The sequence below is a fragment of the Amphiprion ocellaris genome, chromosome 15 (assembly GCF_022539595.1).
Source record: "Amphiprion ocellaris isolate individual 3 ecotype Okinawa chromosome 15, ASM2253959v1, whole genome shotgun sequence".
Classification (NCBI taxonomy): domain Eukaryota; kingdom Metazoa; phylum Chordata; class Actinopteri; family Pomacentridae; genus Amphiprion; species Amphiprion ocellaris.
The window spans coordinates 30,249,739-30,265,365 of NC_072780.1; the positions used below are offsets into that span (position 1 = coordinate 30,249,739).

Here is a 15,627-nt window from a genome sequence, read left to right on the forward strand (position 1 = left end):
GTGATGGCAGCATCATGATGTGTAGCATGGTGATGGCAGCATCATGATGTGTAGCATGGTGGTGGCAGCATCATGATGTGAAGCACGGTGGTGGCGGCATCATGATGTGAAGCACGGTGGTGGCGGCATCATGATGTGAAGCACGGTGGTGGCGGCATCATGATGTGAAGCACGGTGGTGGCAGCATCATGATGTGAAGCACGGTGGTGGCAGCATCATGATGTGAAACACGGTGGTGGCGGCATCATGATGTGAAGCATGGTGGTGGCAGCATCATGATGTGAAGCACGGTGGTGGCAGCATCATGATGTGAAGCACGGTGGTGGCAGCATCATGATGTGAAACACGGTGGTGGCGGCATCATGATGTGAAGCACGGTGGTGGCAGCATCATGATGTGAAGCACGGTGGTGGCAGCATCATGATGTGAAACACGGTGGTGGCAGCATCATGATGATGTTTCTCAGCAGCAGACTCTGGAAGGCTTGTAAAGGAAAAGGGTAAAATGAAGACTTAAAGACTTAAAGAGACTTTATTGTCATTGTTCAGAAGTACAACGAAATTTGTCTGAAGAACACGACAATTAGCAGCAGCGCAAATAATAAAAATAGTTAAAAAATACTCTCAAATAATAAAAATAAGAATCAAAGTACTATATACAAACAAAGTAAAGTGGTCAGTGCTGATAAAGTGGTCCAATGTTGAAGTAGAGTTCTTATTGCACAGATGAACTGGGAGGGGGGAATGTCTGGGTGGTGGTGCAATGGGTGGGGGGGTTTGATGGTGGTGCAATGGGTGGGGGGTGTGATGGTGGTGCAATGGGTGGGGGGTGTGATGGTGGTGCAATGGGTGGGGGGTGTGATGGCAGCGACAGCTCTGGGGAAGAAGCTGTTCCACAGTCTGCTGGTTTTTGTTTTTAATGACCGGAATCTTTTCCCTGATGGAAGGGGGACAAACAGTCTGTGTCCAGGATGGGTGGGATCTCTGGCGATGCTGCTGGCCTTTTTCCTCAGCCGGCTAGCATAGACAGAGTCCACGCTGGGAAGCTGTGCTCCCACAATCCACTGTGCAGTTTTTACAACACGGGCCAAGTTCCTTCTGTTTCCAGTGGTGCAGCTGGAAAACCAGACTGTGCTGCAGCAGCACAGAATGCTCTCAATCGTACTCCTGTAGAAGTTCATGAGAAGCTGTGAGGGGAGCTTAGTCTTTCTCAGCCTCTGCAGAAAGAAAAGTCTCTGCTGAGCCTTCTTCACCAAGTGGGAGGTGTTGGAGGTCCATGTGAGATCACTGGTGATGTGGAGACCCAGGAAACTTGATGTTGCTGACCCTCTCCACCTCCTCTCCATTTATGCAGAGAGGTGGGGGCGAGGTTGTTTTCCTGGCTCTCCTGAAGTCCACAATGATCTCTTTTGTTTTGGTGGTATTCATCACCAGGTCACTGTCAGAGCACCAGCTGACCAGGCGCTGGACCTCCTCCCTGTAGTGGGTCTCATTGTTGTCAGATATTAATCCCACTATGGTGGTGTCATCAGCAAACTTTACTGTCGTGTTGGAGGGGTGGATGGGGCTACAGTCATGTGTGAAAAGGGTGAACAGGGCCGGGCTGAGGATGCAGCCCTGAGGTGCACCTGTGCTCAGTGTGAGTGTGGATGATGTCACCTCTCCTACTCTGACACTCTGTGGTCTGCTGGTGAGAAAGCTGTGGATCCAGGAGCAGAGTGTGGTGTCTAGTCCCAGATGGCCAAGCTTGGTTATCAGTTTATGGAGGGAGATGGTGTTGAATGCTGATGTAAAATCAACAAATAGCATTGTAACGTAAATGCAGTAATGCATTTACGTAATGCATTTGCAGCAATGCGTGAATGCAGTAAAGTCTAGAGAAATCCTGGAGGACAACCTGATGCAGTCTGAAGAGAACTGAGACTTGGAGAGGATTTGTTTTCTGATTAAACAATGAGCTGAAGCAAACAGAAATGGTTTGAGCAGTATTGTGAAGAAGAATTAAGTAAAATTACAGCATCCAGATGTTCAGGCTGATAAACTTAACCACACAAGCTCACTGTAACCGCAGTCAAAGGTACTAAATACTGACTCGTAAGCGGTGAATATTTTTGCAAACATTTGTTTTGAGTTTTTTATTTTTAATTGACTGACATTACTTTATAGAAAACTATTTTTTTTACATGAAATAGTGTTTTTTTTTGGTCAAATTTTTATGTAAAAAAAGCAAAATAAATGTACCATGGCTCAATGTTAAAAAGCAATGAAAGGAGAAAACTTCCAAAGGGGATAGAACCTTTTTAGAGGCTCTATATATCACCTGGACAGCTGCCTGACCACAATACCACCTGATATGATTATGTGTAGACTTTAAAGAAGTTACACAACAGCCGGTGAATGAGGACAAACAAGCTCAGTCCTTCGAGGCTCAATGGAAATACCAATCAGAAATAACAGGGAGTCTGAAGTCCCAATCGTACCAACCAGCACAGTGGGAAGAAACCGTCAACCAGAGCGACTCGCATCTTCAGCAGACGACACAACCAGCAGACATGGACTTCAACGGCACCTGGAAAATTTATTCTGAGGAAAACCTTGAAGAGTTTCTCAAAGTAATGGGTAAGAATCTTTTCATATGTAAGGGATTTATTTGCCTCTGCATGCATACATGCGATAAGATTATCCTTTATCAATCCCACAGTGGCAGTGTTCGGGGACTAAAAAAATATTGGGGCATTGGTAAAAAGAAAAAAAGAACAAGAAATATACACAACCATTCAAAAGTTTGGAGTCATCAGTTAGCCTTTCAACACCATTAGCTAACACAATGTAGCATTAGAACACAGGAGTGATGGTTGCTGGAAATGTTCCTCTGTACCCCTATGGAGATATTCCATTAAAAATCAGCTGTTTCCAGCTAGAATAGTCATTTACCACATTAACAATGTCTACACTGGATTTATCATTCATTTAATGTTATCTTCATTGAAAAAAATGCTTTTCCTTTCAAAAATAAGGACATTTCTAAGTGACCCAAATCCTTTGAAAGGTAGTGTATATACATACATATATATATATATATATATATATATATATATATATATATATATATATATATATATATATATATATATATATAATATTCTTTGTATGTATTTTTAAATCTACCTTCAAGGTGCACCTGAGATGATGTTGAAAATGCGTAAGGAAATGAAACCGGTGATTGTGATCGAGCAGAATGGGAAAGACTTCACCTTTACGATGAAAACTCCCGTCTGCACCAGAGTTCACTCGTTTACCATCGGAAAGGAGACGGAGTTCACCACTATGGATGGCAGAAAGTTTAAGGTAGTTCAACAACCTTATACCAAAACGCTTCATATATAGTCGAACAGAAATTGACATATTAGAGGTGTATATGTACTGATGATTCCGAAATCTTACAAAGTGTCTCCATTCAGGAATCTAATCAAGCTGTGGTAGTGTTTTTGTAAATTTTTAAGGTTCCTCTTCCAGGAATTAATCAACGTCTCACTTGCCTCAACAGTGTGTCTTTCAGCTCAAAATATTGCAAAGATGATTCACTTCACTATGACAGTGTAACTCCTAGCTTTAGTCCTGTTCAAATCAATGAGCTGCAGTTGTCCCCGCCCCCCTCAGGAAAGAAACTCTCTCTGCGAGCTGCATGACTGTTGGTTATCTGGGAGGTTAACTAGTTGGTAGGGGGTTTGAGGAATGGCAGAAGCGAACTTGGTCAAATCTTAACAGCTTTATTTTACAATTTCAGGTTTAAAACAACCATAAAAGAGAAAAATAAAGATTTTCCCCATATGGCACCTTTAAAGTCAAGTGTGGTAAATATCAGAAACAGCACTGCAGAGCTCCCCACCATCAATTTAAATCAAATTTATGCATAAATAATCACCAAACAAAGGGAAAAAACAAAATAGGTGCTGTCAGAGGAGTTGTTGGGATCTTGAAACAATGTTGGGTTTCGTTCAGTCAAACAATCTTTTAATTTGAACCTGATAATTACAACTTTTACAGGTAATACCACAGTAAACTGAATGTAAAATGTGAAACACTGCTCTCAGCAAAGTAAGAACAATATTCCACTTTCTGTCTAGCACTGGCCCACATTAATATCATTGTAAATGCAGGAATGTGTCTTATTTATGATGACATGTAGGTGTGTCATGAAAATATTTGTAAATTTGGTACATTTTGTTCAGTAGTAATTTGACTGAGTGGCTCTTTACTGCCACTATATAATGTTATTTTTGTTGGCTTTAAAACATAATTGAATTAATCAAGGGCTATTTTCTTTATTATTCTTATGTTTGGAAAAATATTAAATAAAAATTCAACACAGGACTGTTCATAAAACCTTCAGAGCTGTAGCCTCAGTCCCTCAGGCCTACTAACAACACCAGCACCAGGTCTTTTGTAGAATTAATTTACATGTTAATTTGTTTTATTGCTAAAATGTATTTACTTTTTCCATAGGAGACTTTTTTTTGAGATCCACTCCCTAAAGCTGTGATTTCTGTTCTTGGTCAGTGCACCGTCAGAGAGGAGAACGGGAAGCTGATTTCTGAGGCTGAGAAGTTCACGTCCGTCCGAGAGATCCAAGGAGACGACATGGTTGAGGTGAGCAGCTTTAAATCTGTTAAAACCTGCTGTAAAAATGAGGGAATCGGTGAGTTTTTAAAGTGAAACCAGCCTTAAAATGTTTCGCTTTTGTGTGTTTACCATTTTGCAAAATACCAAATTGTCTTGTTTAATGTGTTTCTTTGCCAACAATAAATCAGAGAACTTTGTCAGTGCTCTTTAAGGATGAGGTAATCGGTGAGTATCTGCAGTGAATCAGACATGTGTCCTTTTTGTTTACCTCCTTGTATTTTCCAGACGATCACTGCAGGTTCTGTAACGTTCACCAGCAGAAGCAAGCGAGTCTGATCAGCAGCCTGCAGCTTGTGGCTTCTTCTCTGACCTGCTCAGCTTAAAGCAGCAAGTCACCTGGAAATAACATGATGACAAATAAAGATAAAAAAAAGTATATAAATAAATATAGAATCAAATAATAATCATGTGTTTGTTTTTATTATGGATGGGAACAGGTGGTGTGAGGCCTGGTGTTGATGTGGAAATATTGGTTAAACCATAAGGGGCTTTATAGAGGAAATTAGTTTGATGTCATAAACAAGCTGGGAAAGATCGTATCACACATGTCCCATGTCACCTGTAGTCAGTGATCAAATGTTGATGCTGCTCAGACTTTAACTGCAATATAACATATATAGAAAATATTTTGGACTTTTTAAAAGTTTTTTTTAAAGCTGTTTGATTGCTGTCATTTTTTCTGCATTCAATATATAGGACAAACGTTTTAACTTTACTTTAGTATCACTGATATTTAAATTTGCAAAATTTCACAGTAGCAAAGAATAGTTTGAGCTACAGCAAGCTAATATAGAACAACATTTTTAACTTAACCTAAAGTCAGAAAGTTAACCTTTGAGAGAGATAACATGTTTTTTTCTGCTGCTTTTTTGTTCATGTATTAGGTGATAGTGAACATAAATTATCAGCATTGTAACATTATCATTTGTAACAACTGCCATATGTCTTAGATATGATGCATCTAAACCTACTGAATTTGTTTCATTATTCATCTGATTTGACGTTTGTCAGGAGCACTTTGTAACTGCATTTTCAAAAGTTCTACACCAATCAAGCAACAATTATTATTATTATTATTATTAATTATTATTATTATTATTATTATTATTATTATTATTATTATTATTATTATTATTATTATTATTAATAATAATAATAATAATAATAATAATAATAATAATAATAATAATAATAATAATAATAATAATAATAATAATAATAATTAGTAGTAGTAGTAGTAGTAGTAGTAGTAGTAGTAATTGGGTGAAAATCTTATCGGTTGTTATGTGGTATTCAACCTGCAGGTGACGCTGTGGGTTTGTGTTTATAAATTCTCTTTGCAACAGAAGAAGAACCAGACGGCGCCTTCTTAGTGCGCATGCGCTGCATATTTTCCCTCTGCAGATTTTCCTCCCCCAAAAACATTCGTTCTTCTGAGTGTGTGTAACTTTATGGCCAGATACATGAGGCCTCCAAACACGTCTTTGTTTGTCAGGAACATCTCCGATGAGTCCAGGTGAGTCCGAACCGGAACCGCACAGCTTCTACTAACTAACTGTGTTAACAGCAGCTAGCCGAGTTAGCTTAGCGCTCAGGTTAGCCTCCTCGGAGAAGCCTCAAGTTACGGTAAAGCAGCGAGCACGTTCGGTTAATGGAGATATATTCACCGGTAGCACCACAGTTCTGTTATAAACATAAACTATAACCACAACTGTAACAATTGGGTAGTATTTTAAAGACTGTATCTGCCTGGTTCGGTTGTATTGTTGTCTCTGTTTGTCTTTGCCCGCGCACGTTTTCATATTTATCAAGACGCTAACACTGCTAGCTACCTAGCTAACTATCTAACTCAAGCACGTAAACTGCGCATACGTCAATATTTTGGTGATTTGGAAGAGAAAATGTGGAAAATATAGGCTACATTCCGTTGGACATCATAGTTTACTAACCCAGCTGACGTTACCGTTATTTTAGTTTCTTGCTATTAACTTTAAATACCTATTATTCAGTCAGTGAACCGTGACGTCGTCGAACTGCAGATAACATATAAAATTCAGCTAATGGTAAAGGTTACATGTTTGTGTGATGGGTACTAGTAAAATAGGTACTCAGAGCTTCTTATGTACAAGTATTAATATCACATATACTTCTACTCTTAATGCCGCTATAAAATCTCAGCCTTTATGTGTATTAAAAGCAGATAAAGTAGTATTTTATATAGTTTTGTAGGTTACTCAATTAAATCGCTCCAATATTTAAACATGATTGACAAAAACTGTGTATTTTTTCAATGATCTGTTGATAATTACTGCTCAGTGTAACTGACACAGTGTTGATCCTAATCTGTTTTTTCCTCATTATGGTGACTAACTTGTAAACTTCAGACATAATTTTGTTGTTGTTTGCTGAAAGGTTGTCCTTGTACATTTGATGTTGGTATAACTTAAATGGAACAACAGTCGTGCATCTGTTAATATATCAGTCATGCACCAGTGGGTTTTACAGGAATTGCATGTTGACAAAAAGTGTGCATATTTTACAAGGACAGTTAACCCAAATACACAATAGAGTTGTGGAGTGTGAGGGGCCAATTTTTACAGAAGTGCTGTTAATCACTCTGTGTTCACATTTCAGAATTATTTCCTTAATGTTACTAAACACAGAAACAAGGAAATATTCTATAGGTTTATTTTATGGTTATCAGTTGTAATTACTACAGTTTGGTTTCTTAGAATTCATGTTTTTGCCGGTAATTTTGGTGAATGCAGACCTGTCTAAACACTACAATACCCACAAGCCTCAGCTGTCGTTGCCATGGAGAAGAGTCCAGTCTGAGCGGGAGAAAATTCAGAGTGTTTTGTTTTTATACAGAGCTGCAGTTGGGGCTGTATTCAGCCAAATAATATCCTGGTAGACTGAAATCATACCTGCTCTTCAACGTGGTGGCTGCTCTTCGGTACAAGGAAATAAATATCTACATGTTATCTGTAGGGGAACTAAATAGGCCAAAGTGTACTGAGTGCACTCCACTTGCTGCCGTATTAGCCTGAATAAATTATGAATGAACATAAAAGTGTTTGCAGCATAACAAATCTTATACAGAAGTGGTAACAACAGAGTCAGAGCAGACCACATGCACATATTTATGTGACTTCTGAAGATAAAACTACATCTACTGGTGGTCCAGCACAAGAACTACTGAAGAATATAAATTCACTGCAGGGTTTTCCAGTACGAAACCACACCGGCATCTTCTTTGACATGTCATTAAGTTTTGTAGCCAACTCAGACTAAACATTCAATAAATGTTTTTTTTTTTTTTTTAAAGAGAGAGACCTATGTTGGTACTTCAAAAAGTTCTCAGACTTACTGGGAAACAAAAAGGGGAGTATCTTTCATTTGGGGGCATTACTATCTGCTATAAAGCCGTGTATCACTGTCCACAAAAGGTGAAATGAACTCTAGAAGTCAGACAGTGCAGGTCAGGTGAGTAAACTTCATGGAGCAGCAGTTTAAAGCCACATTTGGCTGCTTCTGCCACCTGTGCTGTATGAATGGATGCATTGTCATGGAGCAAGAGCAGCCGTTTCCAAGCTTACTTGTGGTTTTCTTTTTTCAAACAGGAGTTTATAGTATACAGTTATGTTCCAAAATGGAAGGTACGACCCTTTTTGTTTGCAGGTAAAACCAAGAACTTGTTGAAGTACCCTCATAGCAGTCTCCAGTTCAAAGTTGTGAAAATGTGGGGTATTCACAGGTAGTCGTAAATAATAGTGACCCTGGAGCTGGATCCTGATGTACCATAAGGTTAGCTAAGAGCAAATTGATCAACCAGTCGACCTGGATACAGCCTCACCTACAGTAGCTGAATTCATCTGAGATTGAATCAGAATTTAAACTAAAGCTGATTTAAGCTAAACATTAAGTTTTCAGGTTTTTAATCCTTTGCCATCATCCACCGTGGATCATTCAGGACACAAAGATGCCTGGATGTTGTTAAACTAAATACTCTTTTGGAATCATAGTTAACTTCTACCTTGTTTTTTATGTGTATTCAAGTATGTATTGATGATAAAACTGTCATATCAGTCCAATCTGTGGAGCCAGTGGTAAATTAAGTAGCTCCTCACACTCTACAACTCTGTAAATGTGTTTCAAAACCACACTGTTGGGACACAGATTGTTGTTGGGATTAGCCACAGGTGGCTCGCCCTCCAGGTAAGATGTAAAATGATGTATTTGGGGTTAAACTGTCCCTTTAACTTTGATCAGCGGCTGCTCTTCCAGCTGCTGTTACTGGTTAATGATGTAGGCAGATCTGATGGTCAGTTGAGTCATACTTGTATTTACGGTGTTCAGGCCTGAGGATTTGCGGCGTGAGTTTGGCCGCTATGGGCCGATAGTAGATGTCTACATCCCACTTGACTTCTATACACGTCAACCAAGAGGATTTGCATACATTCAATATCCTTTCCCAATGAGTTTTAACTGTGTGTGCTGCTGCTAACCAACCATTTTAATTTCCTTTCAGCCAAGAAGATATGTTTGTCTTTATTTATGCAATTTCTTTTTTTTTTTCCACATAATTTGATTGAATATCTAACGCACATATTTCTCTGTTATTGCTTCAGAAAATGTAAAAGCATCCAGTTGTGGAACCGGCCACAAAGAGTTACAAAGACCCGTGTAGAGTAGCTGTAAAGACAAGTGACACACAGACCTGCAGGATCAGAGGGAGGGAAAAGGTTGAAAAGAGAAAGTAAAGCATGAAGAGGAAAAGGGAACGGAGACAAAGCTTGGAAATGGCGGCAAAGAATGGGGAAAAGAAAAAGAGGTTTAAGAGGAAAAAGCAAGCAGGAAACCCAAGTCTCTCTGGGAGTCGATTAAAGAGTGTAAAGATCAAGATGAAGTTCAAAGTCAAGCATGGCCAAAGGTAACAAGTCTGAATTATTTTGTATCCTCCCAAGACAAATCCACAAATTTGACACGACACCAAAATCAGCTTTTCCCTGTGACGTCGATGGCATTTTTGATTTTGATCCAAACAATTTAATCTAGTTTTAATGTGTTTGATTTGTTTATATATTCATTGTCCTGATCCCTCAGAAGAGTTAGTTGATGTGTTTGAAAAGGTTGCTTCATCTTTTATCTCTACAAAAATCAACTGTCTATTTGTGTGTTGTTTGTTTCTTTCACTTGTCTTTCAGTTATATATTCAGTACATTTTTATACGTGTTTTACCTTTTAAACCAGGCCTCACAAATTCAACTGAATGTTTGACAAACACCCGGCATCCCTCCTGGCAAACGAGGATTTGAACCAGCTTAAAAAGTGAAATTTATAACAGAATGTGAGGGTAAACTGTTTATTGTTTGAGCGGAAAACATTCATTTGAATTTGTGGAGTCTTACCAACAATGAACACAAACCAAACCCTTAACTACTCAGCATGTTTGAAGATGTGCGCGACGCGGAAGACGCTCTTCACAGCCTGGACAGGAAGTGGGTTTGTGGCCGGCAGATCGAGATCCAGTTTGCGCAGGGCGACAGAAAGAGTAAGAGTCTGACTTATGTTTATTTTTAAGCACCAAACTCAGTAAGAGACTGTGTGATGCAGAAATAGGGCTGTGATAATTGACTGCCAATATTTATACAAGTAACTGCAATAAATTATTTGGTTATTTTGTGCCTTTATTAGTCTTACATTCGTGGTGTTGGTGCCTTTGAATGCCACTTTTTTGCTGAAAATCCAAGAAACTGCCTCATCAAATTCTGCAAGTCAATGATGTTAATGTTTATAGAAGCTCAAGAAAATGTAGTTTTTCAAATATTAGAAGCTGAAAAGTCAAGAAAAACTGTTTGATTGAACTATAGCAGTAGAAGGTGTGCAAATAGCAGGAAAATGTCTGCAAATACTGACTGAACATGATATTTATGTTGGTTTCATCCAGCTGTTTTGATACAGGTGAATGGAGACTATTCAAATATGCAACAATGAGCTTAATCGGCTGAAATAATTTTGATAACGTACTAATTTTGACAGACTTTATCCAAGTGGTGTTCAGGTACACAGTAATTTACCCATGTTTTGGCAGCAGTCATAGCTCGGTACACAGTCTGTCTGTAAAACTAAGGGAACTTTTTCGGAAAAGTCATGAATACCAGCGACTTTCATGAATGTATGAGTCATTTTACAAGAAGGGAACAGAATATGTTGCACTGTTTAAACAACTTGGTATATTTAATCACGCTCGGAAGCTATAATGAAGGACAAAAAGTTAGTGAATGTAGCACAGTCCAAGGTGAATGTAAACAAAGCCGTCTTATAGCGCTGCGTGAAAATGTATTCCTCCGCTCCGCTCGCCAACTAGTTCCACTTAACTAATTCTGACGTAACGACGAAATGCCGTAGGTCGAAGACATCGTAAATCGAGGACCCCCTGTACTGTCATTTATAAACAATTACAATAATAATAATAATAACAATAATAATAGTGATTTATAATAACTATACACCAATATGTCCATCTACGTTTATTAAAAAAAAGGACAGACAAAAGGATCTAACAACAGCAAAACACAACAGAAAGAAAAGACTCAACTCATAATACACATAAGAAAATATAGAAAACGGATCATTAAAGAAATACATAATTGTTAACCTGTGCTCACCCAGTGATTCTTTGTGTTGTAAAATGTTGCACAGCTCACGTATTATAACAAACCTTTCAGCTGCATCTTCCAGCCCGACACAACAGCTTTTCAGGGAATTGTGATGAAGTTAACCTGTTTATTGTCACTGTTTCTTCACCCCAGCACCAAACCAGATGAAAGCTAAGGAGCGACATTCTCCAGGCAGATCCTCCCGATACGACGACTACGATCGAGACAGCCGCCGCCGCCGATCACGCAGCCGCAGCTACGACAGATACCGATCGCGCAGCCCTTCTTACGACCGCCGTCGCAGGCGATCGGAGAGCCCTCGAGAGTGAGTTTTACTCCCAGCAGCTCCTCGCAGTTTTTCTTTGCTCTCTAAAAAGGAAAACGACTTTTAATTCTGTCTTTAGGTCTCGTGGACGGATGCACGGAAGAGGAAGAAGCAGGAGCCGCGAGGAAGACAGGTACAACTTCTACCAGGACTCCATGTGTTAGTTGGAGTGGACGGGTGTATGTTTAGTGCAGGCGTCACTCTGGGTGTGTTCCAGTTCTCATACTACTATAGTGTTTGCTGGAAAAACATTTGGAACGGACCAACACATAGCATGTCCAAGGCAGTGTGGAGGAAAACTCCTGGTTGTATTTTCAGTATAGAAGCCAGTGTGCTTTTTGGGCTAGTCTGACCTGCAGTTCTCTGTGCAGTTATGTCATGGTGTCTTATGTGAGTATAAACAGATAACAGCTGATTTCACACTGCAGTCAAAAGTAAAGACACAATATTTTGACTAATCTGCACATCCCAGTTGTGTGCATAATGCATGAAACAGTTTGTATTTTGTGACAGCCGCTGCAGAATGAAACTAAAGTAAACAGAAGAAATACTTGATTTGGAAGGCAGCTGTTGTTTGGTGCTGTGTTTAGGTGCTTGTGGTGGTGCTGGAAAGCTGTAGAATTTTCTACATTTTTGCATGAATAAACACAAAAAATAACCCAATTAAACAAATTAGACAAAAGAATTAGACATTTATCAGGGGAGATGGACAGTTATTTCTTATTTTGGGGTTTGCTTTATCCACTTGTAGGACTTTGTGAGAATCTTCTGATTTTTTTAGTTCATATTCATGTAAAAACAAAAAAAGTCACGTTTTCAAGCACCACTGTAAGAAAGATTTGAACGCCTTTAACCATTTGAAAAAACTGAATAAAACTGGAAGCTTCATGACCTTCAGTGTGAACCGATTTTAAGCTGTTCTGCTCTAATGTGGTAAATCAAAGCTCTGTATTTGGTTGATATACACTACTGGTCAGAAGTTTGGGGTCACTTAGAAATGTCCTTATTTTTGAAAAGAAAAGCATTTTTTTCAATGAAGATAACATTAAATGAATGATAAATCCAGTCTAGACATTGTTAATGTGGTAAATGACTATTGTAGCTGGAAACAGCTGATTTTTAATGGAATATCTCCATAGAGGTACAGAGGAACATTTCCAGCAACCATCACTCCTGTGTTCTAATGCTACATTGTGTTAGCTAATGGTGTTGAAAGGCTCATTGATGATTAGAAAACCCTTGTGCAGTTATGTTAGCACATGGATAAAAGTGTGAGTTTTCATGGAAAATGTGAAATAGTCTAGGTGACCCCAAACTGTTTAATGTCAGTGTATGTGCTCATGGTTTTATTAACTTATATAGACTTTGCACACACATAAACTTGTACATTGTGAGTCAAACGGCAACTGTAGTGTGTTTTTCCAGAGGTGTGTTGCTGCTTCCTTGAAGGTTATTTAAAGGCACAAGTGTGTCGTCTGACTGTGATTTATGTTCAGCAGCAGCTCCACCAGTTTACATTTCTTTATGTAAACAGCAGGCAAAAGGTGGACGTCCAGCAGGAAAATAAGCTCAAGTTTCACCTTGTTGTTTTCTTACTTGATCATGAGGTCATCAGGGACAGGTTTACTGTGTTCCCAGAACCAGAACCATGATTAGTGAAGCAGCATTCACCTATTCATGCTCTTCACCTGTGGAACAAACTTCCTGAACACCTGAGGTCTGCTCAAACTGTCGGCTCTTATAAATCAGGCCTGAAAACCAGATTGTTTACTGCAGCTTTCTCTTAGACGCTCAATCTGTTTTCTTGACTTTTTATGCACTTTTATGGTTTGATTTTAATGTATGATCTTAACCTCCCGAGAACCGAGGGCAAAAAACTGTCTTTCAGTTTAACATTTTTGTGATTTCCTGCCTTTTGGAGCTAAAACAACAACTTACAATTTCAAATTTAAAAGAAATATTTTTATTTTAGTTTTTGTAAAATGTTCTCTTTAGTGGGCAACAGAACGATTTTTGCGAATCTTTGAAATCAAGAAAACAAGAATGTCAATCTATTTTCTAAGGAAACTTTAAGAAACTAAAATAACAGTAGTGTAAAATTTGAGGTTGCACGAAACATTGTTATAAACAACAATTTGTTTATTACATTATTTACTTTACACAGAAAATGCATTCAACATGTTTATTACCCCACAAACAAATGTGTTTTTGGGCAGAAATTTGAATGTAAACAGGGAACTAGCAGGCTTGTTAGCTGTTAGCTAACCCCATTAAATCGTTCTCATGTCCACTACAGTAGACGTTCATCGAGGGGAGATTATTTTTCCTGACAAAAAGTTTAACTGAACTCTGACCCCAATTTATAAATCCTGACATGTTCATATACAGGAAAATATATGATTACCATCAGTAAAACAACGGTATGTTAAAAATAACTAGGATTTATTAGGGTAGCTGAAATGAGTCAAACGGTAGAGATCAAAAACAAATGTCCGGTACAGAGGACATAGATGAATGGGCGGAGTCTCAGGAGGTTAATGTCTGTTTTTTAATCGTCTTTATAATTAATTTTTTGAATGTATTTCTTTGCCGATGTAAAGCACCCTGAACTGAACTGTTTAGTACAAATGAACTTGCCTTTCCTCGTCTAGAGCGACTGTATTTGCTGAGCTTCGGCTTCTCTCTTTGTGCCTTCAGATACAAGCAGAGGCCTCGGAGAGAGTCCAGAGAAAGATCCAGATCGGCGTCCCCGCGAGAGGCCGTCAACCCGCCGTCGACCTCCCACTACACCGAGGAGGAAGTGAGGCGTGCCCAGTCCACCTCCCGCTCCAGGTCCCGGTCGGTATCCAGATCACGCTCACGTTCACGCTCTCGGTCCCGGTCCTGGGCCGGACACAAATCAGGAGGACGCTAAGCAGAACCCGTCCAACCTCCCAGAACGGGTCCTCGTTATGAAAAGATTCGTTTGTTTGAATGTAACGTCCACTGAACCATTTGTAGAAAGCTTGGTTTTTTTCTCCATTTAAAAAAAACAAACAAAAAAAAAAACGCTGGTCCCCGGCTTGGTTTTATAAGAAAGTAAATAAATCGTTTTGGTAATCTTTCCCCGTAGGAATATAAACTGTGTTCAGCGGTAGCCTGACAGGAATAATATATTGTCTTTTTATATGCCGTTACTGATGATTTTGTTTTCTAAACCCTATGCAGCCATTTTTGCAAAAAGAAAAAAAAAACCTTCCTGAGTTCAGTATTTTAGGAAACAATCCGCTCTGTTGACGTTTCTGTGTGTTTTATAACAGATCATGTACTCCTCGCCGAGCTGCTTTTTGACTTAAACGTGCTTCATATCGATTCATTTAATGATGTAATGTGACAAATTATCGATCTAAAGCACGTTTAACGTGCTTTAGATCGATAATTTGTCACATGACATCATTACATAAATCGTCACTTTACGTCATTCAGTGGAGTTTTCCTGCAACAATAAGATGTGATTTCAGCAGCTGATGGTTTTCCATGTCCAGTACATGAGTGTCGGCGCTAAAACGCACAGAAACGACGCCGTGGTCCTTGAAAGTGTTAAAAGTTTCGACAAACCGTGCGACAACTCGTCTTCGTTTTGTGGTGTTTTCTCTAAGAGTCCCAAAAAAGGCTTCTCCAAATATCGGCTCCGAGAGGAGGTGTTTACTCGACTGTGTTTGATGGTTTTTCAGACTGACTCGTGACGCTGCATGTTTTATCACTATGTTCTATCTTTAGTAGGAAGAAACTGTTATTTTCTGTAATAAATGGATAACATTCAGTATAAGAAAACGGCGTGCGGCTTCGGTTTGTAAACCTCACATGAAGTTTATTAATTTATCGAGCACAGATTCTTCTTGTTGCTCGGTATGAATAACCGTGGACATACAGCCTGGAAGCAGCAGCACAGTCGGTGCAGTCGCATCCATTGATTTCC

General features: G+C 39.1%; 3 protein-coding genes across 4 annotated transcripts in view; all 3 read left to right on the forward strand.

Annotated features, from left to right (window-relative positions):
- si:ch1073-513e17.1 (sialin) overlaps window positions 1–15,627 on the forward strand; it is a 193,501-nt gene that overhangs the window by 146,263 nt on the left and 31,611 nt on the right. The gene's annotated exons all lie outside the window — the stretch shown is intronic.
- LOC111564504 (fatty acid-binding protein, liver-like) lies at window positions 2,460–5,086 on the forward strand. Its single transcript, XM_023264126.3, has 4 exons — window positions 2,460–2,618; window positions 3,175–3,347; window positions 4,560–4,649; window positions 4,908–5,086. Exons 1-4 carry the CDS (start codon window positions 2,552–2,554, stop codon window positions 4,956–4,958), a joined length of 381 nt encoding a protein of 126 aa, XP_023119894.2. The 5' UTR covers window positions 2,460–2,551; the 3' UTR covers window positions 4,959–5,086.
- Window positions 6,039–15,482, forward strand: LOC111564496 (serine/arginine-rich splicing factor 10-like). 2 transcript variants are annotated; one of them, XM_023264115.3, is made up of 6 exons: window positions 6,039–6,198; window positions 9,042–9,146; window positions 10,133–10,236; window positions 11,498–11,669; window positions 11,749–11,802; window positions 14,367–15,482. In XM_023264115.3, exons 1-6 carry the CDS (start codon window positions 6,134–6,136, stop codon window positions 14,581–14,583), a joined length of 717 nt encoding a protein of 238 aa, XP_023119883.1. In that variant the 5' UTR covers window positions 6,039–6,133; the 3' UTR covers window positions 14,584–15,482. The 2 variants fall into 2 exon arrangements, with proteins under 2 accessions (XP_023119883.1, XP_023119884.1); XM_023264116.3 differs by lacking the exon at window positions 9,042–9,146 and adding an exon at window positions 9,314–9,615 and having other exon boundaries at window positions 6,059–6,198; window positions 10,130–10,236.